At 39.0% G+C, this 26,136-nt stretch overlaps 2 protein-coding genes across 2 annotated transcripts in view; both read right to left on the minus strand.

Moving 5' to 3' along the window:
• The window catches only part of LOC103603018 (melanoma inhibitory activity protein 3-like), a 34,847-nt gene extending 31,153 nt beyond the window's left edge, over positions 1–3,694 (minus strand). The window contains 4 exon segments of the mRNA XM_008587486.1: positions 6–542; positions 1,548–2,663; positions 2,666–3,449; positions 3,451–3,694. Of these exon segments, the coding sequence (XP_008585708.1) occupies positions 6–542; positions 1,548–2,663; positions 2,666–3,449; positions 3,451–3,686 (2,673 nt within the window). The 5' untranslated portion in view covers positions 3,687–3,694.
• A 167-nt stretch (positions 3,695–3,861) lies between these two features.
• LOC103603013 (melanoma inhibitory activity protein 3-like) lies at positions 3,862–25,435 on the minus strand. Its single transcript, XM_008587482.1, has 22 exons — positions 25,171–25,435; positions 24,051–24,182; positions 20,716–20,737; positions 19,873–19,961; positions 19,536–19,613; positions 19,338–19,448; positions 18,285–18,356; positions 18,002–18,106; positions 17,191–17,313; positions 16,973–17,084; positions 16,000–16,055; positions 15,819–15,909; positions 15,505–15,643; positions 10,688–10,789; positions 9,725–9,785; positions 9,579–9,614; positions 9,437–9,504; positions 9,213–9,313; positions 8,910–9,047; positions 7,940–8,019; positions 5,570–5,744; positions 3,862–4,553 (listed from the first exon to the last, which is right to left on the minus strand). The coding sequence occupies exons 1-22, from the start codon at positions 25,237–25,239 to the stop codon at positions 4,306–4,308; spliced, it is 2,208 nt and encodes a 735-aa protein (XP_008585704.1). The 5' UTR covers positions 25,240–25,435; the 3' UTR covers positions 3,862–4,305.
• Between the last annotated feature and the right edge of the window lie 701 nt (positions 25,436–26,136).

The raw sequence follows: 26,136 nt of genomic DNA on the forward strand, positions 1-26,136 counted from the left end.
GCAGCCTCTTCAAATATATTATCTCCCTTCATTCCCAGATCTCTGTTCTTGGACACACGTGTATCGAGCATGTTCTCTGCTACATTCAGAATTTGTGACTCAGAAGCACGGAAGACTTTATGTAGGACTTTATCCACGTTGTCCGGCAGGCTCTCCCGCTGTGCTGACTTCAGCTTTAGTGACATTTCTTGTAGCATCGCTTCCAGCTCATGGACATCGAAGTACTTCTGGAACCGCTGCAAAGACTGCTCTTCTTTAAAGAAGCTGCTTATTATACGCAAGTCCTCCCTATGGTCACTGTGCTGATGTATGTGTACATCTGCAGGTGTATGTGGAGTCCAGTGGGACAGGTCATCTTCAAGTTCTTCAGAAACAGACCCCTGGTATTCTGTGTCCATGAATTTCTCTATATCCTCGTGGTCCTCTTTTAAGAGTTCTCCCCCAGGCTTCTCTGCAACCCCGAGGGGTTCCTCTGGGTTGTCTTTCTTGAGAGCATCTTTATTCTGAAATGCTTCGCCTAGCTCTGGAGTCCTAGTTTTCTCCTTGTCCGGGAAGTCACTTATGTCAGATGGTTTCTGTGCTTTATCTACCAGAGGGCTTTCTTCTTTTTCCACCACCGTACTGCCTGGGTCCCTGCCTATTGTGTCTACTCTTTCGGCCACAGGTTCACTTTTTCTTTTAGTATCCCAAATCATACTGGTTTCTTGTTCATTTTCTTCAGTTTCCAGATCAGGGTTAATGGTTCCTAAAATTGCTCTTTTGGCGACTTGCACATTTACGTCTGCCTGCCTGTCTTGAGTCCCAGGGCTCTTCTCTCTAGACTTTTTTGCAATGACAGCATTTTCATCCTCCAGTCTCTGCTGCTTCTGGATTTTCAGCATGGAATCCTGGCCCTCGTGCGCCGTCAGTCTGGTCTGCCTCCCGCATGCCAGAGGAGTCCTCGCTGACCTCTGCCGCAGCGGGCCTCGTCTTCTCACTCACACGCTTGCTGTCTGCAGCAGCCACAGCTCTTCCTCATTGCTCGGAAAGATTTCTTCCAAGAGAGGGAGCCTCTGCTTTCTGTTCTCTTGGCAAACTGATTTTATCTGGAGAGGAGAATCTAGGCTGATTTTGAGTTTTAAGAAATACTTCCTCTTTAAATTCCTCATGTTGATGCTCCACTGAAGGCATGTGTGGTTCTGGTTCACTTACCAAAAACATTCAATTCTGCCACACTGTCTCTGGATGCATTATGTGGATTATCTCCCAAACGTGGCACAATGTCCAAGGATTCCCGTTTAATCTTTTCTTCATTCATTTGATTCCCCGCAGCGTTATGTACAGATCCACTCTCTGAGCCACCTTCCAAAATCTGCTCCCCAGGCTTTTCTCCGTGGTGTGTGCCTTCTGAGATATGAATAGCTGCTCCTTTTTGGTCATTTTCTCTGTCACCAGAGGCAGATTTTAATATGTCTTTACCCTTTTCAGCAGCTAATAAAGAGTCAAGGTTACTGTCTGGAGTAGAGCTGTGCACAGCCATCTCCTCCTGCCTCTCAAATAGTTTTCTCCTTGTCCGGGAAGTCACTTACGTCAGACAGTTTCTGTGCTTTCTTATCTACCAGAGGGCTGTCTTCTTTTTCCACCACCATACCGCCTGGGTCCCTGCCTATTGTGTCTACTCCTTCGGCCGCAGGTTCACTTTTTCCTTTAGTTTCCCAAATCTTACTGGTTTCTTGTTCGTTTTCTTCAGTTTCCAGATCAGGGTTAATGGTTCCTAAAATTGCTCTTTCGGCGACTTGCACATTTACGTCTGCCTGCCTGTCTTGAGTCCCAGGGCTCTTCTCTCTAGACTGTTTTGCAATGACAGCATTTTCTTCTTCCAGTAGCTCTTCAGGGGGATAGTCAAACTCTGCTGCTTCTGGATTTTCAGCACGGAAACCTGGCCCTCGTGCGCTGTCAGTCTGGTCTGCCTCCCGCATGCCGGAGGAGTCCTCGCTGACCTCTGCCACAGCGGGCCTCGTCTTCTCACTCACACGCTCGCTGCCTGCAGCGGCCACAGCTCTTCCTCGCTGCTCGGAAAGATTTCTTCCCGGAGAGGGAGCCTCTGCTTTCTGTTCTCTCGGCAAACCGATTTTATCTGAAGAGGAGAATCTAGGCTGATTTTGAGTTTTAAGAAATACTTCCTCTTTAAATTCCTCATGTTGATGCTCCATTGAAGGCACGTGTGGTTCTGGTTCACTTACCAAAACATTCACTTCTGCCACACTGTCTCTGGATGCCTTATGTGGATTATCTCCCAAAAGTGGCACAATGTCCAAGGATTCCCGTTTAATCTTTCCTTCATTCATTTGATTCCCTGCAGCGTTATGTACAGATCCACTCTCTGAGCCACCTTCCAAAATCTGGTCCCCATGCTTTTCTAAGTGGTGTGTGCCTTCTGAGACATGAATAGTTGCTCGTTTCTGGTCATTTTCTTTGTCACCAGAGGCGGATTTTAATATGTCTTTACCCTTTGCAGCAGCTAATAAAGAGTCAGGGTTACTGTCTGGAGTAGAGCTGTGCACAGCCATCTCCTCCTGCCTCTCACCGTCTAATTCACTCTCATTTTGTACCAGGCCCCTCTCAGGTTCTTGAACTTCCCTCCTTTTGCCTCTAATGTGAAGTTCTGTGTCCACTTCTGGGTCTTTCTATTATTTCTTTCAGGGACTTCTACAATCAAAAGACCGTCTTCTACATTTTCAGGGTCAGTATATTCTATGGCTGATCTTGGTGTCTCCTGTTTGCTATCTGGGATGAATGAGTCATCATCTTCCTTTTCTTCCTCTGAAGAAGGACTCTCTAAATCCATCACACCTGTTTTCTCTTCACCTCCTGTGACAATAGAGAAGATAGTATCCCCCCAAGTTGTTAGTATATTTTTATTAACATTTTTGATGGCAGGAGGCAGAGTTATCTCAACCTTATGCTCTCCATTTGAATTCTGCTCTTTATTTGTTGAATATTTCTCAACTCCAGACTTCACTGGAGTTTTCATATCTTCTTCACTTGTAAATTTTAGTAATGGTAGCTCATCAAAGTTTTCTTTATTTTCCTCTTCTTTTTCAAATGCGTAATACTTAGCATCCAATTCCTCATCAAAATTATCTTCTAAATAAGTAACAAGTCTGGTTGTCTCATCGTCAGATACAAGTGCATCAGCAGTTGAGCCAAATTTGGTTTTCAAGTCCAGAGTCATGTCCTTTTGCAAAAGTTTATAAGCATCAATCTTCTCCTGTTCACTCAAAAGTTGAGAACTATTGCTGGTTTTGTTGTTTTCACTTTGTGGCACTTTTAATTGATCTTGCAGCATTTCTTCAAGAGGTTCAAACAAAGACTGCTCTCCCTTAGAATCGCCCATTTGACTGTTTGCATGGTTCCTCTCAGCTATAAACCATTCCTTGAGATCATTAGTGTTTTCTAGAAACACGCTTGTTTTCCCCTGAGTTGGCTTCTTCTTGTTTAGATTCAGGTTCATTTTCCTTAGATACATCAGGAGTTTTTTCCACATGCACATGCAGAGAAGTTTTTTCTACAGCTTTCTCAGAATCTCCAGTTGCAGACTTGTATAATTCCAAAGACCCTAAAAGTTCTACATTATAATTATCAAAATCGTCTCTTCCTGCATTAAAACAAACAAAATCTGTCTCCTGTAAGGTGAAGAAAAACATTGATGTGTCACTAAGTGGCACAAGAGTAAACTCTTACCATGCTACTGAGAGAGATAACCCCAAGTTCATTTTGGCTCTAGAGGGGCTCCTGTGTCAACCATGAGTGATGACTACTCTCAGGCAGTGGGGGGACAGGAGGCTGGAGCCCACTTTCCCACCCAAGGAGTACTCCTGGCTTCCCTTCATTCTCTCTTCCCCAGAAAAGGAATGATTCATGCTGCTGCTGAGTTTGCTCAGCCCCATCCCTGTGTTGTGTTTCGGACCTGCCAGAGGGAATTCACAGGTGCCTTTTAGGTTGAATCCTTAGCAGTAAGCAACAGGGAGTGTGCTGCCAAGTCACCATCTTTAATTCTGAAGAGTTTGATTTAAATGTTCCCCAAATGTCAGAAGTAACATGGTAATCAAATGAAACAGACACTTGAGAAATATTAATAAAACAAATCTTTATTAACTATTACTACAGAGAACTTCAGCAAGAGGAGAAATAAAGTTTAGTTATCTTTTAGTAAACATTTTTAGCATAAAAGTGAACTTCTGCATTTTGAAGCCAATGAAGTCTTTTACTGTAATGAATAGTGTATAGTCCACTTTTCCCCCAACTAATTGTCAAGGGTTATAGTTACAGGCTCTGCTTCGAAGGCAGTAAGTCTCTTGCAGCAGGTGGTGGTGGGTAATCCTGGGGGCCATGGGTTGGGGGTGGTAATCGGCTACCAGGAATAAAGTACTCTCTCGGGCCAAGAGAGCCGAAAGGTCTTAATGGTGTGTGTCCTGGTACAAATCCCCGAGGGTCAAAAGGCAGGTCCCATCTTCCAGGTGGAACTCCTGGTGCATATTCTCTTAAGTCTAGTGGTGGACGCATACCAGGACCTAGAAAACAAACATTCAGTCATGTAAAAATACCTAGGAACATGTCTAAATTAAGATCATTCCAGGTACATTAATATATTCTCTAATTTCTAACAACCCTACAACGTTAAGTGTTGGCATCCCGGTTTTATAGATGAGGCAAACCGAGACTCAGCATTTTTAAGTTACATGCCTTTGGCCAGCCAGCCACGAAGGAGCATAGGCAGGATTTAAACATGGCTCTACCTAGCTCCACACCTGCATTCTTTCCACTATACAATCTTGCCATCTTTTTCTCATAAGAGCTCACTTTGTACTTGCACATACCATAATACCATACCAAAGTGACAGATTATGAAATAGGACTTCTCTGCAACAAAGAAATTTTGATAAAGGAAACTCCATTGTCTACTGCTGTAAAAATTCATGCAAGAGTTCAGCATAGCACTAACATACGCCATCAAATTCAAGTTACTTGCCCTGCTTGAGAAGACCTTCTAGCTTCATCCAACTAAATTCAGCATCGTTCACTGGATAGCTATTACATCCTACCTTCTCTTTAAAAACTCCTTCTCATCTATTCCCAAGTGAGGAGTGAGCTTAACCTTTCCTTCTTTTGTGTTCTGTGACCCATTTCTTATGCTTCTGTTATGGGTGATCACAAGCTTTATGTTGTAGAATCTATGTGTCTGTGACCTACAGGACATCTTGAGTTAAGGGATGTGTCTTAATCACCTTTCTATCCATTGCAGAACCTGGCACATAGCCATGGGTGTTTAATAAATAGCTGCAGAAGTAATATTTCTGTCTATCACTAGCTCCTTTCCTTGTCTAGATGAGATAGCTGCTGCCATCTCAGTACAGGGAGACTGTGTAGCACTTCATGTGTCCTAAGAACTTGAGCCAAAATTAAAATGTACTCAGTCAGCTTTATCCTTGTATTGCAAAGCCCTGCAACAGCAACTGTTTTAGCGAAGAACAGAGAGAAAAGATGAATATGCTTTACAAGTCAGTTACTACTATTCAAATCATCGTACCGAATGGTGGAGGAAATGGCCGAGGCCAGAAAGGCCCGCAGAGCTGAGCGAATGGCCCGCAGAGGTGAGGAGGTGGTCCATATTGAATGGGTGGTGGGATGGGGCCTCCAACCAGACAGCTCATGGGAGGCACCCCCGGAAAAGGAGGCGGGGTGGCTTTAGGAGCCATATTAACCTGCAGAATAGAAGGAATTCAAGTTTTGAAAATACTTCGGTATGACAGACAAAAGCACCAACACCAGTAAAAGGTAAAACCCAAAGAAGCAGATGCCAGACACCTGTCCAAAGAACGGAATCAGTGCAACAAAATTCTACCCCTCCCCCGTTTGTTCTCACTGACAGCTTAGAGAGGTTATAGGGATGCCACAGGAGTGAACGGTCTCACTGTAAGCATGTGACTGTTTGTGCCTGCGAATGGAATGGAAAAGCAAGAGGACTGTCAAAGGATATCAATGGAGATGACTCCTGATTAATGAAAAAGTCATACCATACACACTGTGATGTACCTGTAAGGCAGTCACTCCCTCCATTCACCACAATAGCTCTTTATTTCCATATTAAGGATGCAGAGAATAAAAAGGAATGAAAAATCCATTCTCTACGCATGTCCTAATAGCTACTAGTCAGAGTACCTTCAAAAGGGCTTTCCTATATCTTGAATTCTCAGATCTCTAAATCTCTAAGTATGACCATCTTATTTTCATTATGAGAGAACAGAGTTTTAGATAATTTGCTGAAGGTCCCCCAGCATGGAAGAGGCCAAGCTGGAATTCAATACCAGGTTTGCCTCCAAGCCCTTGCTTTTTCCACCTCTACTTCCCCTCTCTAACAAAGGGGTCTCTACACTCTCTAAAGTCTTCCACCTCAAAGGGCTTTTGGGTCTTACCCAAGCTTCCCTTGGATAAAGAGATCTCTCAAGAGATATGTGTTCCTGGAGTTCTGCCCTGGAACTCGGAAGTATCTTCCAACAGAAACAATGTTATATATACAATTAGGCAGGCACAGCTCTAATATTTACCTTCGTTCATTAGAAATGCTATATATTTTAAGATACTGACTAATCATTTCCTATGGTAAACTGGGTTGGAAACTCTAAATATTTAAACTTACTTTGATTTCAACATAGAGAAGCACTATGAGGTATGATCAGAAGACTTACCAGCTATAACAGCTACAGAAGTAACAAGAGAATACAGTTATGTGAACATAATTTAAGGCCATTGCTGGGAACGGAATCAACAGGTAATTACAGATTTTCACTACTATTTCAGTTGCAGCAAACATTCTTCTGTTATTAACCTGTAATTTCAGATCATTCAAAGTAGGCTTTGCCAGGGCCGGCCCGTGGCTCACTTTGGAGAGTGTGGTGCTGATAATACCAAGGCCGTGGGTTCGGATCCCTATGTAGGGATGGCTGGTTAGCTCACTTGGAGAGCGTGGTGCTGACAACACCAAGTCAAGAGTTAAGATCCCCTTACTGGTCATCTTTTAAAAAAAACTGAAAAACAAAGTGGGCTTTGCCTATTGTACAAGTGGAGAAAATTTTAAATAGTACTCTTCCAAATGAAAATATAATAATGATGGGTTTTGCAACTTAAAATGTATTTACTTTGCCTAAGAGCATTCAACACTGAGCCACACAATATAGTTGAAATGATGTACAAGTGGAGAAATTTTTAAATAGCACTCTTCCAAATGAAAATATAATAATGATGTGTTTTGCAACTTAAAATGAATTTACTTTGCCTAAGAGCATTCAACACTGAATCACACAATATATTTGAAATGATGTACAAGTGGAGAAATTGTTAAATAGCACTCTTCCAAATGAAAATATAATAATGATGGGTTTTGTAACTTAAAATGAATTTACTTTGCCTAAGAGCATTCAACACTGAATCACACAATATAGTTGAAATGATGACTTTTCACCTTTTTAAAGTTAATTACAATTATAGCAGATGCTCTGAACAGGTTAATTGTCTAACCAAAACAGGCAAGAGGAGAAAAAACAACTAACCAGCTAGTCAGATTTCAGCAACATTCCCAAACCAAGGACAAGGGTGAGATCAGTACTGCAGTGCAATTTAAAGCCAAGTACATCAGTACTCCTCATATCCTTTCCAGAAATACACAAAATAAAAGCCCAGTCCAGTCCTTGACCTCTATGTACTTACTGCTCCTGGATGCTCAGCCATAGAAGTAATGCTGGGAACTGAAGGGCCTTCAGACTCTTGCGGAACAGTTTGCTTTTCAAAAAACAAATAAAAGTACATACAAAGAGGAGATGAGAAAAAGAGAGAGTGTTGTAGGAAAAGCTGAATGTTCCTGAAATACCTGATTGTAATTCACAACAGCTGCAGCATTTACCTTGCCCTCATCCATCACCTTAGAAGGGGAAGAGCTTCTTGAGTTGCTGTTCATCACGGCAGCTGCACCAGATCCTGGGTCTGTCAAAGGCCAGAGTACTAATTTAGACTTATTTTGACTTGTACCCTGTGAAAAAATCCTCCACTCACCTTCCACCATGATGTTAGACTCTTTGAACACACTTAGGTCCCTTACCAGAGGCAGAGGATTTCCCAGACACCTCAGAAGACCATTGAGGATGAGACAGAGGCCTGTCCACTGACACTTGAGAAAGAGATAACTGAGCCCTTGAATGTATTTTTTCAGGAGAAATAAACCAATTGTGGACAGACCTGGGTTCAACTCTACCTAGAAAGCGGCATTAAAAACGGTTCTCCCAATAAATCTAAGGGAAATCCCTTGTAATTTATGCACGGGCTTAAAGAATTAAAATAAGAACTGTTGTGGATTGAAATAACAGCAATAATCCCTGCACATTAGTAGCACTGGTCCTGTACTTCATTTAAGCTTGATCTAATTCTATAGGTTGATGTTTTTCACTATATAATCTGTCTTCAATACCTTATCTAGCATTATAGACATATTTAGGATTTTTAAAACCAATACAGTATTTCAGGTTATAGTGATGATATAAAGAAGTATATATGCTGCATGAAGTATAAAGTTTTAAGGCTAGTTTTATAATATTCAGGAGAGGAATCTCACATTTAAAGATGAAGGGTTATACTTCCCAGTAAAAAGTTAAAATAAACAAAAAACAAGAAAAGGACCTCCACAGAAATAATAAGTAAATGCTTTCTGTTCCAAAGTAGATCTTGCAGTAGACTATCCACCAAGACAAATTAAGAACTTTGCTTCTGTCTACTGGAAAGATCCAAATTCTAAAATGTTATTTGCATTAGAAATCTTGAATAAGAGGCAAAGAGCACTCTTGAAACAGTTTATTCCAGGGTCACATGTGAATGCTCACCAAATTCTCTTCTAGGCATATCTCTTCGGTTGAGCGTAGTGGAGAGAGGCCTCCCAGGTGGCTCTGCTGCCAGTGGAGGGGAGCATTCTCCACCACTCACAGGGGATGGGCCAAACGAGTCATTGTGGCTCAGAGGACCTGAAGAAGACAGCGTCTTGTTACCACTTTAAGACCTTTCTTTTCTTCGGTAAGTTGTTGGGATTATTTCTAGGGCATCATAACTATTACCCACAATATAAAAAGTAATTTACATATGCTCTACACCAAAAAACAGATTGCTGCTTTCTACAAAATGTTTCCCACCTCTCCGTGGAGGGTTTTGTGTGTTTGGTCTTCCTGGCATTGGTTTCACAATCACAGGTTCTTCTTGCAGCAGTGCCACCTTCTGAGTTATTTCCAATAATCTTGAATATACAGAAAGAATGGACTTAAATATGAAATAGAAATCAATTTCTTATTAGAGACTACATAGTACAGCTTTCAAAAAACTAAACTGCATTGAAAATAGAGATATCAAAATCACTTACTTGTGTCTCAGGTCAGCGGCTTCCCTTTTCTCTTCAGCTATAGCGCTTTCTGCAGCACGAACTTTTAGCTGTTGGAGAAAATATATTTAAATTCAGTTGTGGTAGATTACACACAAAGTAAAGAAAAGAAAGAAAATCTTACCCAGTTATCATGCACTTTTTTTTCTTGAGCAGCAATCTGAAAAGATACATCAAAAAATATGTTTTGGAATTCATTATAATAGCCAGTATAAGAGTCTGTATTTGATACCAAAGAATCCTGCAACTGTAGGGCAGTATAATTATTACCTGGTCTTTAAATGAGTGCTCTGTTTTCTGCAATTCTTCCTCCATTTCTTCAATTCTCCGCCTAAGAATTACACGTGTTTTTACCAGTTAAAGCACAAGTGGATAAAAATTCAAACAATCTGGCCACATTCCCTATACTCTTAACAACTGTACCCTAAAAGACTTCATCCATACATATAAACACATATTTACATGGTTATATAAATAGAGTACAACAATGATGAAAACTAATGCCACATAATTTCCTAATTATTTAATGGCTAGAAATTCTGAGTCAATGGAGATTATCAGTTGTTGAATTATAGTTTCCTTATATGTTCTTCAATATGTTCCCAAATAATCCTATTAATATCTTCCTTGATAAAGCTTTCTTTACTCCCTTTTATCAGAAAACTTCCGAGAGTTATGACTACTGCATCTATCAGTAACTTTTTAATTTTTTCCTTTTTGTCTTTTTTCATGTCTGGCAACGGATCGCAACCCTCAGTGTCGCGCCCGTACCGGACCGGGACCGGCAACGGGATCGCAACCCTCGGTGTTGCGGCCGCACCTCGCTCAGCCAGTGAGCGGGAACCGGTCTGTGTGTGGGATCCGAACCCTCGGCGGGAGCGTTGCCATGCTCCCAAGTGGCGCACTGTAGCAGTGCGCCATCAGGCCAGCCCCTATCAGTAATTTTGATGGCTTTTGATACATACTATAACAAATTTGTCTCTTAAAGAATTACTGCATTATATACCCCCCCTCCCCTAAACTGTTTGCATGAAACAAGTTCCCTCATATACATTCTTGTCAGCACTGGCTATAAAATTTAGTATTTTTCTTTTGTGAACTGAAGGTATTCGTGCCCACTCACATTTATGCTTCTGGACAATTATTTTCTTCTACACAATGTAAAAATTGTTATAAAAAAAGCTAACATTAGTTTCATTAGCCATTGACACCACCTTTAGAAGCTGAACTCACTTGTAAGTTTTTACTTCCTCTGCAGCCAAAACCACCTTCTCATGTGCAGTTGACAGCTGCTGCTCCCTTTCTTGCCGCTCATACTCTTTTTGACTCAATTTCCTAAGATAAAATGGGTTGTCAAGTGAAAGTGTTTCTCTTTCTTCCCAGCAGTCTAGCTGAAATCTCTATTCAAATATCAATTCCCATCCTACTCTCAAAAATACACAGACATACAAAGTCATAGGAATCAATTCAAACCTGCCATTTTGGGATAAAAATCAAACTGTGGCCTCTTTGAGAATCACCTGCATTTTCTAACTCATAATTCTCTGCTCACTAATGAATGAAACAGATGTAAGAACACTGGGCAATCTCTTATGCTGGAGATGAAGAAAGCTCACCTTACTTCAGTGTGGAGAGCCAGACGAGTCACCTTAGCATAGCTAAGCTTATTAGGGTAAAGCAAGGGAGAATTACTTCTCTTATTTCTACCATGGAAAGACCACTAGTTACTTTTCTTATTTTGTAATGGATGAAGTATTTCTGAAACCAAGACATGATAAAGGTCGTCATCCAAAGAGTCTTTGGAACATGTCATGTAACTATGCAATTAACAGTAGAACATTTTCACATGTGAGATGTGGAACTCCTACTACCAACTTCGATGGAATCATGATTAAGGAAAGAGGCCAATCTGAGTACTGGCAATGTTTATTGAACAGAAAAAGAATCCAAATGGTTCCATAATCAGGCTGTTATCTACTGGAAACTGGTTTCAACCTAATAACCTTCAAGTTCATGATGTCAATCTACTATAACACAGATTGTAAAGGGAGCAACATTTATTGGTTTAAAAATGCTATTTTCTAGTAACCCTTGTACTTCTTTACCCATAGTTCTGATTCAAGATAGTTAAATTGAAAGTTAACTTTCTATGAATCAAAAGCAAAATTAGAAGAGGTATAGTAAAAAAAGTTTACTAACACCAAAGAAAAAGGTTTACATATTTTTTTATAACTGTTCATTCAGTACTTCAGCAAATATTTTACGTGTGGCTATAATACAGCAGTCACCTTGTAAGATGCTAAGATAAAAGTATGGGTGAAATACTATCCCCACACTAAAAGAAAGGAGCTCACAGTTTAATGTATAAAAGATATATATAAGAACAGAACAACTCCTCCCTAACTCTGGTTTAGTAAGAAATGTGAAAAAACTCAGACTTGAAGAAAGACCAGAGAGAATTTTGCTTCCAATAGTGGATTTGTTAGTCTGAGAACAACTAGAACATCTAGAGCTAATAAGGCAGGAAAGATACATGTGTATGGCCAAGATCCACTAGGAAAAGTAATCTCAGAATTACAAGTAAGCCTGGAATTTTAAGCCACTCTTCCCCTAGGTTCATCCACACATTGAAGACAGTGCAGAGAGATAAGGAGACTGAACATAGCTTCCAACAGATCTCAGGTTCAGATAAAAAAGAGGTGGAGTTCTGGGCTGCTGGTGATGGGGGAACTCTAGTAAAAGCCCTAGGCTTTGAGCTGAGACTAGAAAGTGCTGGATACGTGGAATATTAAAGTGTTAATACACTGTCCTTTGAAGAAACTGTGACATTTTTGAATGACCTTAACTGCTGACTGGATTAGGTGATGATGACTTGCTTGAAATAACCTCAAATATTTCTGGTAGGAAGATCACACCATCCTAGGCCTTAAATTTCTATTATCATTATCCTAGTTGTCACTCAATCTAAACTGACCAGGCACTCCACAAGACAAGACAATGTGATCAAAAATCTAAAATACAAGAGAAATGGACTCAACGGCTTCACATAATGGAATTATTTTTACACAGATTTTAAAATTATTGTGGCTTACATATTCAGGGAAGTGAAAGTCAAGATGAAGAATTTCAGCAGAGGATAAGAAATTATAAAATGAATAGTAGTAACTGAAATTAAGAACTCAATGACTGACTTTAGCAGCAGGTTTCATAACTGAAGTGAGATTTTAGTACATTGGAAGACAGGTCAAAAGAAAACATCCAGAATGAAGCAAATTGACAGTGCAGGAGAGAGAGGAAATAAATTTTTAAAAGCCTGACATGTTTAATTGGTATATCAGGAGAAGACAAAATGAGGCAAAATTAATACGTTAAAAAAAAGAAAAAAAGACCTCCACATTCAAGAGGTGTTCATCACCCAAGCAGCATAAATGCAACAGAGAGACAGAGAAAGGGGAAAAACAAAACCCCCAAACTTAGGCACCTCCCCATAAAACTGCTGAAAACCAAAAAGAAATGTGAATTAAGGTGCTAGGACAGGGGCGAAACATTTGCAAGAGGGGAAATAAGAATGATAACAGATTCCTCAAGGAAACTTTAAAACCAGAAAATAAGCAATTGGTTATATTTAAAGTGGTGAAATTAAATAACTGCCAAAAATTCTACAGCCAGCAGAAAGATCCTTTAAAAATGGAATCAAAGTAAAGATATCTGATACAAAGGTAAATTCATGGAATCTGTTACTGAAGGATGTTCCAGTAGAATGAAAGTGATCCCAAATGGAAAACCAAAGATGTAGGTGAATAAAGAATTACAGGGACTATAAATATGTGTGTAAATGGAATGAATATTGGCAGGACAGCACCATGAAAGACAAGAAAATGTCTTGTGGAGCTTGAGGTATACAGAACATTAAAATACATTAGCACAAAAGCACCTAAGTCAGGAAGGAGGTAAAGCCCAGAAAGAGGAAAATCTATTAATTTATGTCAGACTTTTTGATAAGTCTGGGATAAAATTCTGTGGTCTTTTAAGCTATGGTCACGTGTCAATTAACAGGGATACGTTCTGAGAAATGCATTGCTATGTGATTTCATCACTGTGTGAACACCAGACTGTGTATGCACACAAACCTAAATGCTATCGCCTACTACACATCTATAATCTGTGGGCCTACCATCATACATGTGGTCTACCATTGACCGAAATGTCATTACAAGATGAGCAAGATGACCTGTAACTAACTACCAAGCTTAAACAAGGGAAGAGAATAATTAAAAATGTTCAAACAATTCAAAAGGAAGAAGAAAAGAAACACAGTACAAACCAACAAACGGAAAGCAAATAACAATATGTAGATTTAAACTCAAACACATATTTAGCAGTTACATTATGAGAAAAATATGAGTACTCACCCAGTGTCTATGGCTATTTATGCCAGCACTCCCTCCAGAAAAGATTTTAAGGAGCATAAACATTTGAGTAAGCAGGAGATTGGCAGGTAAATTCTGTGGTCTTTTAAGCTATGGTCACGTGTCAGTTAACAGGGATACATTCTGAGAAATGCATTGCTATGTGATTTCATCACTGTGTGAACACCACACTGTGTACGCACACAAACCTAAATATGGAGTGGTGTGATGACTGTACTGTGTGTGGCTGTAGGTCAGGAAGCATCAGAAGGAGCTACAGGAAATGGACCTGGAGAGGCAGCTCAGGACCACGTAAGGGGAGCATCCTCTATACCTGCTGAGGAGTCCAACATTGATACTGAAGAGAATGGGGTATCTTTGACAGAGTTTAAGCACATAATGAAATGGTCAGACTTGTACTTTAGAATGTTCACTCTTGCAGCTTCAAGAAAAGCAGAGTGTGGAGGAAGTTGCATAAGAAAGGGAGACTGAAGACAGGTGATTAGTTAGGGGACTGGCAGAAAAGATGACATGTGCCTGAACTAACACAGTGGCTTTGGGAGAGGACAGTAGAATACAAACCAAACATGATGACTGAAAGGAGGCTGGAGGAGCTGAATAAAATAGTGCCACAGTGCCTGAGTCCTGAAGAAAAACTGTCACTTACATGATTCACACTACTATTAGGGCAGAGACATGCTTATTCTTAGAAAAGGTAATAAAAAGAGGAATGTTTCTCTTAAGTGGGCCAGATTGTTAGGGCTGGCCTGAACAAAATTTGGAAATCTAAACTGGCTGCTTGATGAATGCAGAATTAGAGAAAAGTTAATGGTGTGGTTTCAGTGTTTAATGGCATCAGGCAGTACAAGCAATTTTTAAGAAGTTAGCTTTATTCAGCAATACAGGCCTTCTCCCAGACTGAGTAAAGTATAAGACTAAACACAAATAGCAATGCCACAGACAAGCTATTTTTAGGAATTCATATAGTTTTGTGGAGAAAAACCTCAAAATATACTTCAAAAACACATCTTTTGAGAGACACTTAGCTCCAAATTTGAGATGTATATTTCAAAGATTAATACCTAAATATACACACCAAACAGATATTTCTGTATTCAAAACTCCTAACATCCTTACCATAATTACATCATGATTAGCCTGAATATTTGATTATATTAAGTCCTATACTTTCAATAACTAAATATTCCTTTTGAAGTTCATATTCTACTAAAAAACATGTCATACAAATCACCTTGAATATGAAAAGATCAAAGCAAGAGCTAGTAAAACAAATGTAAGACTAATCAGAATTATATAACTGACCACAAAGAAAGGCAAACGGGGTAAGTGTTGGACTACAGACAGGGTGTGCACCTTCAGAAAAGAAGCATGTGTGCAACAGTAACTGTTGCTACCTGTTAACCGCGCCCCTCACATGCATTACAGGCAACAATTGCTGATGCCTGGTCAGAACAGAAAGAAAAATGCAAGTTATGGGAAACAAAATGGAAAGAAGGACAGACAACACATACCAATCACAGATGGAAAAAACCGTAAATAATCTTTAAAATAAAATTATCTTCATTAGTATACATATTTAGTCATGACAATTGTGTTAACAAGTAACAATGAAAATCTTACTTTTGCAGAGCCGTCTCATTCTGCTGGTATAGTTCACTCAAAATCTCCACTTTCTGCCTCAGGGTTTTACATTCATCCTTCAGTCCAGCTTTGGCAGACTGCAGTGAACTGCGGTCCTTTTCTAATTGCTTTATTTCATCTGTAAAGGACAAAACAGTTGAGCTCTATATGTGCGCACAAGGACTTCAGAACGTGGTTGAGAAGGCAGAGCCGAACGGGGTGAGAAGAACAAAGCAGAAAGCCATTCCTCGTCTTCCCAATGATATTTTGTATCTTTCCAATATGTGGTGGTTTCTTTTCAAGAAGCAACCTACCTTGCAGATTCCATTTTGTGGACATGGAGGCTCTTAGCTTAAATTGTAAGAGTTTTAGATCCTCTTCAAGTACTGATATTGTAGTTTGTGTCTAAAAAGTGCAGAAGAGAGAAGTATTCTGAAAAGTGAGTCATCGTAAGAATTCACAAGAACTTATGTGACTTTAGAAAAAGGATTATACCTGAGAGACATCCATCATCTGCTTAATTCGAGTTTTCATTTTCTCATTCCGGTTACCTAAAAAACAGAAGGTTTTAATTGCTTTTTCTTCCCTTGCTTTTCTAACTCTATATTTTCTTGACTTCCGCAAAACTAAAAAATTATCGTGTTCAAATACTAAAAACAACAACAACAACAACAACAACAACAACAACAACAAAACCAAATTAACCAACAGAACTAACGAGACTAATTGACTTTTAAGAGAATTAGAAGTATAATTTAAAAATAAATTCCTAGTATGTAAAATAAAAATGTTATCTATGCTGTTTTTGAGCAAGAAGAAATATCTGAGATGAAGCTCTGTCTTCTCTCTCAGATCTCTGCTTGGGTAAGTGTCTTATTTTAGAAAGAGTCACTCCTCTCTTCTCCCCCCGAATCTGTTACCAGGTGCAGTTTAAAACAACCACTAATGCAAGCAATAGCCAACTTGGGAGACTGTGTTTAGAAACATTTTCCTCATCAGCAAACACTGCTACCCTGTAGCCTCCACTCTCATAGCCTAAGTTAGTTTATAGCTCCAACCACTTCAGTACCCTTAAAACTGGTTGTAAGCCTTAAAACCACACAGCTACAGAGACGAGTATTAAAATCATATGCCATCTCTATGAAGCTGGGCAACAAGTTTCTCCTATTGCATGTGTTCAATACTTAGAGGTATAAAACATGACCAGTACAGTTCCAGTGCATGTTAACTAGTTCTCAATGGGATGGGAAAAAAAAAAAACTTCAGTGTTCTTTGCTTTCCAATTGCTAAATCACACCCCAGGCAAACCACCTCTGCCCAATGCAAACAGAAATATATAGAAATCCAATGATATGTGTCTACGACTCTAAAGCTTAAGAGGAAATTCTGCCAGCTGAGAAGCAGCATCAGTGTACTAAATTAAAGACAGGAAGGAACAAGGGGTCCAACCTCCTGAGACTGATCTTACCTCCCACCTCTCCATTTGCTAATTCATCTGACTCCTTTCCTCCTTTATTTTGACTCTCAGATTCAGACTCATACTCTAGCTGATTCAACTGTGTAATGCAATTAGTCAAAGCCTAGAAAAGAAGCAAAAGGGGATCCGTAAGAGTCTCTCAATTTTAATTCAGCAAATTTCATGAGAATTCATGAGAATTAAGCATGTATTCATGGGAACAAACTTACATTAATATTATCATCTTTGTGAGTAAGAGCTACTTCTAAATCTTTCTGAGACTTCTTAAATGATTTGATTTGCTCACTGAGTTCAGCATGTGATTTACTCCAGTCTCTGATTTCCTGCTGCAACTGAAAAGTCAAAACACGTGAATTCCCACAGGTTAGGGCTTCTGCACTGAAGACACTAGAACTATGTGAATGAGACTGGGAAGTAAGAAACTAAGCCCCTCCCTGACCTGTCATTATGGGTTAAGACCCTTGCTAAGGGAGAGGGGAGAGTGCTGTTAATGATCAGAGCTATAGCGTGAACACCAGATGTATCAAGCAAGTTGATCCAGTTCACTGCATCCTTCAGAAAATTGCAGCCAATTCAAATAATTCATTTCCAGTACGAATGGGAGAGCATGTCCTATCGTCTCCCAAGTCCAGACTCCTGTTTATGTAACCTTCCCTTGGCCAATGAAGCAGTTAACTAGTCAAAGAAGGGTTAAAAAATACCTACTTCTTTGGTCTAAAAAGCCAATCTATTACACCTTTGAAGCTACTCAAGTTAGTAGTTGGTTAATGTTTGATAAGACAAAGACTAAACACTCTGATCATAAATTGTACAGAAGAACAGGAACTCTGGAACAGATAAGAATGTGGACATGCACTCAGTTCTGGAAGCATAGTTTTAACTCTGCATATCTAAGAACAGAATTCTGCATGCTCAATTCATGACCTTAAAAGCTGATCTGAGAAAAAGTATTCATGAGGTAATGGTATTCGGTTGTCTAGTTTACATGACCTAGGACATCCTTTTTTTTTTTTTTTTTACCTGCTCTTTCTTCTTCTTAAGCCTAGCATTTTCTTCTTGAACCCGGTGGCATTCAGACTTCACCTTCTCTTCACTAAGCTTATCTTCTTTAAGAGCAATTTGAACCTAATGTTAAAACATTCCTATTAGTGAATTAATTCCAAAAAACAAACACGTTACACTTTCCCAACCAGAAATAACGTAGTTTTCATTTTCTGCATATTTTAGCACACATCAAATTTTTGCTCCTCAACAAAACTAAAACATACTTTAACTATTCCATAAGAATTGTAGTCAGCTTTACCTCTGAAAATTCTGAAGCGTTCATGGAGATAACATTGTTTAACTTCTCTATAGATTTCCTGTTTTCTAATATCTGCCACGTGGATACAGAACACAAAACATGTGTTAGGATTTTAGTCGAAACATGAGGATATATGCCAAAAAGAAGAAACAATAACAAAACATATCCCAGTGCCATCCTGTATGTTTCAGGTCAAAGCATGTGAACCAGTTTTGGCATAGGGGAAAAATCAAGAACTGAAAGAGGAAACATAATTGAGGGCAGAAATATTTTATGGCATCCACAGCGTTCCTGGTTATGAGGTAATGTAGTAGATGACCAGACAGAAAGGCGAAAGCAAAGAAAATGAACAAACTTTCAAGTAAACCAATACAAATCAATAATTTTTTTCTAGTGGTAGAGAAAAAACAAACAAACAAACACAACGGCAGTTTAAAAATTCTCTTGCCTGAATTAAAAATGGCAGGATTTGAGGGAGAAAAGATAAATTTCACATACAGGAGAAATTCCAAACAATTTATGAAGATACTGGCTCTTCAAGGAGGTGGGGCATAACTCTCCCCTCTTGGACTGTGGGTAACTTCCTTCCAAAGAGTCCAGTATATAAAAGGTGGAAAAAGAGTAATTTTATACTGGAAAACCTGGCAAGACGACCTTTCCTAGGTGGTCAAGCTCCCTCTCTACTGTCTTTGCAACTTTCATGTAATACTAAAATTAAAGTAAAAAGTTTACTGAAAAAGAACTTACAGAACAAAATATAAGGACTGTTACAGTTATCACAGTTACAGTTTCTTAGTTGCTCTACATGTTTCAGAGGACAGAACCAAGTAATATGAAAATTACCCAGAGCTGAGGACAAAAATACCTCCATAAAACCACTTTAAGTTATATTAGTCCTTAAAATTCCACAAAAGTGGACAGAAGTAGGTTCAACTTCTCTGACTCCCTCTCTTACTTTAGATAACAGCATGGAAAATATCGTGTTCAACTCATGCAGTACACAAAATATTTTAAAAGCCAAACTACAGTAACACTTAGCAGCAAAACTCTTACCAAGTCCTGATTCCTGACAGTATGTTCTCTCTCAGATCCTAACAGAACACGAAGACTTTTAGCTGTGTCATCCAGAACTTTACTAGTTTTATCAAGTGTCTTGATTTTATCCTACAAAAAAAGATACTAAGATTGGTAATAATTACTCATTACTTTTACTTTCGTTTTCAGAATGTAATCCCAAGAAGGGAATTTTACCTTATATTTAATCGCTTCATCACGAAGAAGCATATTTTGTTTCTTGGTTTCTTGAATATATTTCTTTGATTCCTTGATCTATATAAAATAAAGTGTTCAGAATTCAAAAATATAAATTATAGTTCTACCAAAACTTATTTCCAAATAAATGACCCCTTACAGAAGGAAGCAGTGCTTTACACATATGATGACTGCTTAAGATCTGAATGGTTGGTAGGAAATAATAAGAAAATATGATTTAACAATACTATAATAACTAAATTTATAGTAACTATAAAACAGGCAGAAATAATTCAAGCGAGAACAATGGGGAACAAAACTAAAAAAATCATTTTACCTTCTGTTCATAATCTGACAGCTTTTGAACAAGTTCTCTATTTTCTCTTGTGATGTTTTTCACCTTGTCAAAAATTTGCTGTTCAGTGACTAAAAAGGGGGCAAAAATCAATTAGTCACTCAATAAAATTGTTACCCAATGTATTAGCAGCAAAGACATGTTATTTGGCACTATGAGGAAAAAGAACTTCTTTTCAAAACTTTTATGACTTTTTAAAGAGCAATCTGTAGTTAACAGCAATAAGGATATAAAAATATTATTAAAATTTAAGAAAAACATTCTTATAATAGAATGGTTATTTAAATGAGATTCTAGTTTAAATATATACAAAAATGGGAAATATACTAAAACGTTATAGCTTGATGTTCCTCTCTGCATGAAGCAGATTTCTTCTCAGAAAATGGGATCCCTTCAAATACATGTCATTTACAGAGAGAAACAGAAAGAAAATGCAAAGATATTGATTGATATTTCTATTCCTCAAATTATCTAGTTTAATAAATGTTACATGTATTGATAAAATCATTGGCACAGGAACGTTGTTCACCTGCAATAAATCTGCACTGCATCAACATTTAAATTCAGGCTGCCCCAAATTAAACTAATCATCTTCTCTCGACCCCCCCCCCCCCAATTTATTCTTCCTCATCTCCTATCCGTTGGGTTTACCACCATCTACTTCATCATCCAACCTAGCAACCCAGGAAAACTAAAACTTTTGGGGGCTAATAAGTCAATCAGACATAAGAAGTCATTATATCTACTTCTAGCTTCTATAAAACTGATAACAAACACCAATACAGAGGAAACAGTACAAAAGACAAAATAAGTCTATAATTTTACCTTGATAAACTCTACTCTTTACCTGGAAGAGAGAGAAATAAAATTAAATTTGATGTTAAACATTTTATTAATAAAAATATATAGTTCGTAATATAACAGTGAAAAATCATAACCATGTGAGAGTTTAATAATGGTTTGACTCAGCCTAATGAATTCATAGGAATAAAGAAAAAAGTAAAGGTTAGAAAGAATTTCAAATTTAATTGGTGGCGATACTTCATAAATAGTCTCGATAGACAAAAGCACTAAGGTAAATATACCTTTCAGCTAAAGATATGTTTATATATCTATTAAATGAGCACCAATCTTACAAAATGAACAGAATTTTAACAACAGAAATGTCTAACATTTCATAATATACTAATGCTTATTTACCTAAAATCACTTATTTAATAACCCAAAATACCAAGACGAGGTCTAGAAACAATGATTGTTCCAAAAGACTCTGATGAAACAAAATTAAAGGCATAATCTTTCTACTAAGATATGCCTCTTTCATTCACCAGAAAACATCTTTGAAATCTTATTCAAAGTTGGCTATTGGCTGAATTTAGAAATACTTCTGGGCGTGTGGTTCCTTTCAGTCAGGTTTGGGTCTTTAAAAAACATGACCTAAAAATATTACCAGAGCTTCAAAAAGAGCTCTGGTCATCCTGGCTAAGGGAGCAGAGGAAAAGGGGGCAGTCATCCATGTAGATGTCATGAGACGAGTTGGGATTAGGGTCACCATTGCAGGTCTGGCTGGAAAAGACCCAGTACAGTGTAGCCGTGATGCTGTTATTCATCCTGATGCCTGTGTTAAAGATGCAAAAAAAGAGAGACCATATAATATGGTTGTCCAAGAGGTAATCTGGGTGCACAGAATTTATCTGAGTCTGCTGCTGTGAAAGAGACACTGAAGGAATGAGAAAAGAGGAAGGGCCTCATAGCTGCCATCTGTGCAGGTCCTACTGCTCTGTTGGCTCATGAAACAGGTTTTGAAAGCAAAGTTACAACACACTCACTTACTAAAAACAAAACGATAAATGGAAGTCATTACAGCCATTCAGAATCATGTGGAAAAGGACGGCCTGATTCTTACAAGCTGAGGTCCTGGGACCTACTTTGAGTTTGTTCTTGCTATTGTCGAGGTGCTGGGCAGCAAGGAGGTTTCTGATCAAGTGAAGGCTCCACTTGTTCTTAAAGATTAGAGCAAAAGAAGTTGATGGTGAGTTAGAGAAATAGGCCTTATAATCCATTCTCACTGTGTTCACTTTCAAACAAAAGATGACTGGTTAATGTGCCGAGAAGCTGTCATTACTGCTTTTGTGAAGTGTAGTTTGTGAAGTAACAACTCCACAGAGATTTCTTAGCCTACAAATTGTGTCTACATTTCTGGACCTTGTCTGCCAAATAAACAGGGCATTTAGGAAAAAAAGAAAAAAAGAAGAAGAAATACTTCTCATGAGTTAGATCGTTTAATTTTCCCAGTCCACTATAAACAGTGACCATACATCTGAAAGGGAAGGGAAGGGAAGACTGCTGGAGCAAAATGCAGAAAAGACCAGAGAAATAACAGCTAACATCTTCCAAATGGGCAAAAACTAAATCACCCCCTGAAGACAGCTCTAAATTTACAGGATAATAAAATCTAAGCAGTAACTAATTTTTAATAAAATACTACTACATTTCTTTAGAACTCCAAATACATTTCTCCTTTCAAATGTTATAAATGGTGATGGGATTGTCAGTCCAGTCCACAAAATCATCCATGTTATCTCAACACCAGTTACAATAATGCTGTTCTAGGAAAATGCATTCAGAAAAATCCAACATTTAAAGAAATGACTATTTCTGTACTGTCACAGCCTAGCTAATGAGAGAGTAAGCTTCCTTTGCTCCCTTTCACCCAAACTAAAAGTCAGGCAGGGACCAGGTTTGCAAAAGGCAAATGCTAAGGCTGAGAAGCAACAGGGCAAAGAGACTACATAACCTTGTGCAAATCAAAACAGGTGTTAGGGTTTTTATAAATGGGAGAAACAAGATTGGGAAATATAAAGTGTTTTCACCTTTTCCCCTTCTGTTCACACTTTTATTCTCCCTTTTTCCTTTTATCTGAGGAAAAACCTCATGAGGCTAGAGAATCCAGGCAAAAGAAATCCTTCTTTAAGGAATGATTTTACAATCAATTGGGCAAGGAGAGGAAACTTATTAACAATATTATGTCCAATGTAATATAATTAAGAAATTAACAAAACAATAAAGTACTCAGTTTTAGAAAGAATTGCAGTCAATGATTTTGGCCACTTTAACTGTTAAGTTTCAAATGAAAGCCTTTCATTTGCACAGTTCATTTACACAATAATTTCCCCCAATTCTGTGAAACAACTGTGAAGCAGAATGACATACAGTAAAATAAAAAGTATGTAGGAGTACACACACATATACATACATATATATGTCTGAAAGTCAAATTCTGTACAGAAAGAAGGATACAAAATTTTAATAGTGTCTGACAATCATATAATCTGTATTTCCAAATAAGATATTTTCTGAGCACATGATCAAATCAGAAAATCTGGGAAACACTTGTATATGTAAGGGGAAAAAAACTGAAAAATTACTTCATCTCGTAGATATAAGAATTTTTTATCGTTCTATTGTCTTTCTTTGTAGCATTTTTTCTGTGTGTGTGCGAGTATACATATGTGTTTTATATAACACCCAGTTTACCTATACTTTAAAGTCTTGGTTTCTGCTTTATTCCACTTCACGTTAAATTGTGAGCACTTTCTGTGCCCCAATGTCTTTGAAATATGTAAAGACACCTTATATCCCATTATATGGATATACAATAATTTAACAATTCCCCTACCATAGGGATCATTTAGGTTGTGACAGCTTTTCAGTCTAATAAGTACTTTTCCACTGAATGCCCTTGTACATGATCTTTGCTGCATGATTGGTAATTTCTTTAGGACAGATAATTAGACATGATATTATACTATATACAAGGATATGACCATTTGTAAGGCTTCTTATACATATCACTAAACTACTTTTCAGAGTGGCTGTATGAATTCCTAATTCTACTAATAGTGCATATGTGCACCCTCCTCTTCCTTAATCTTTAGGTTTTGATATAAGGGATTCATAAATTGAACTTTTCCAATTGAGTTTATACATGTTATCTTGTTCACTTAAGTCTAAAACACAAAGATTACACTATTTTATAAGGTTAGCTTGAACTATAATCATTAATTTGCATTTATGTTACTGAAATAAAAAACAAAAGTGCTAGTGATTATAAAACATCCTTTGCATTTATGAGTTAAAGTATAAATTAATTTACTCACAACAAGGACAGTTCTCCAGAAGAATACACCAAATGAAACAATTCCCAAGAAGGCTGTTATAAGTACAGGTTCCCATGGCAGTCCATAGAAATCTGGCCCAGGCTGAACATCATCAGGCAATGTAGCAACAAACTGAAATAGACATATTAGAAATAATGGGAAGCCTTAAAGAAATTTGCAATAAAGCACTCACAAAGTGTCAGCCATAGAAATTCTATGCCAAACTCCACCAGATAACTACCCCCTCAAAAAGCTTCAATAGCTTTTACTGCTTCAAGAAAGACAGGATGTTGGCAGTCTCATTTCTTGTTTGACTAGTAGTGTTTTTAAGTATTGCCAGTCTAAATGTCTTTAAATTGAGCATATATTTCCAGTTACCAGAGACCCTGCCACATCATTTTGTCCAACACATGGCTAGAGTCCCTCTGCATCTTACTTTTCTCTTGATTAAGTGGTTTTTATTACTTAAAACAACAAAAACAAAAACAAAAAAAACCCCACGTAAGACAAAAAATTTAAGTCCAGTAAAAGTAATCAACTTTCATGGCTGCAAATAAAACCAGTATGATGGTCATGGATGTGTTATTCCTCTAAAAATTTAAACTTTAATTTTATTCTACTCTTATGTAAACAAGGACACATGCTAAGTCAGATAGCTCCTGGTAACTGGTCTAGATAAATCCTGAATTTAACCGCTCTCTGTAGAACTTGGCGCCTTAATTTTAAATGTTTCCTGGGAGATAGTCCATTAAACACCTGCCTGCTCCACGCTGCTTTTGCTGCCCTCTACAAGGACGCGAGTTAACTACCATACTGACCCCATCCCCCAACAGTGCCAGGGGTTACTGGGAAAAGACCCACTGGCTCTCAGTGTTTGGATAGTGGCTTTAAACACAACACAGTGCCTGTCACTTCTAACTGTTCAGTAAGAAATGATCAAGTTATGAAACTTCAAATACACTCCCACTAGCCTCCCTAAATAGCACAGCAACATCCTGCCTGCCTCGGTCCTGACATGCTCCATTTCCTTGGCCAGGTCGGTCAGGGCACCCACTCCGTTCAGAACTCGTCCACCCGCCTGCCAGAACTGGGGTCCCTCCGTGGGAACAGGGATCATCACCTCCAGCAGCTTGGCTGTGAAGGCTGTGTACAGCACTGACAGGGGTCCCCAAAGTGCCCTGTCCGACATCACGTATGGACAGGTAGCAGGTGAGACGCTTCCCTGCGGAACAGCCCACGACTCCTCTCTAATGAAGACCGGCTCACAGAGGAGACTGAACTCAGTCTGCCCCGCAGCCGCAGCCGGCTCTTCGGCCACAGAACACTGAGAACCCTGTTACCACGGTGACGATAGTGAACACTGTGAACACCACGAGGGCGGGGCCTGCGCGGAAGGAACCAACTGCCCAGCGGTGCGGGGGTGGGGACGGCAGCCGAGCAGAAGCATCCAAGCGGGGGAGGCGACTAATGGGGTCGCCCGCTGTACGAGCTGAGAGAACGGGTGACGCAAGGGGCCAGAGTGAGGCAGCCAGTGGGCTACCGGGAGAGGATCATGCGCTGGGGCCAGAGGACAGGAGGAAGGCAGGCCTCTCCAGCTGCCCAGAGGTGGCCCCCTAAAAGTCACAAAGTGCCGAGACCCCCGGCCGCCCTCCCGTCCGGAAAGGAAAGGAGCGGCCCCATGCCCTCCGTCCTCTGCTTACTCCTCCCTGCCCAAGCTCCAGCTGCTCATGCCCCTCCCATTCTGCTGACACCCCTTTAAAAAGGTTTATCTTGCGCAGTCATGCCATCATCACCCCTATGCCAGTGAGTCCAGTTTTGGGTCCCACATTTTAAGGTTACTTGTCTCATGGAAAAGGACAGGGAGAATGAATGGTCCGGAAATCACTTTCCAAAAGTTGAGGAACCTGGGGACATTTACACTGCAGAAAGAAAAAAAAGTATTTGTAGATCTTTAAAGAGATGTCTTCAAGTCGAATATAAAGTTAATTCAGAAGAACAATCAAGCATGAAGCAGGGAAAGCCTAAGGAGAAGAGCAATGAAGGGCGCAGTGAGAGGGCAGGGCAGGCCCTGTCATTACTCAGTAAG

Source organism: Galeopterus variegatus, unplaced genomic scaffold, assembly GCF_000696425.1.
Source record: "Galeopterus variegatus unplaced genomic scaffold, G_variegatus-3.0.2 Scaffold4401, whole genome shotgun sequence".
Classification (NCBI taxonomy): Eukaryota; Metazoa; Chordata; class Mammalia; order Dermoptera; family Cynocephalidae; genus Galeopterus; species Galeopterus variegatus.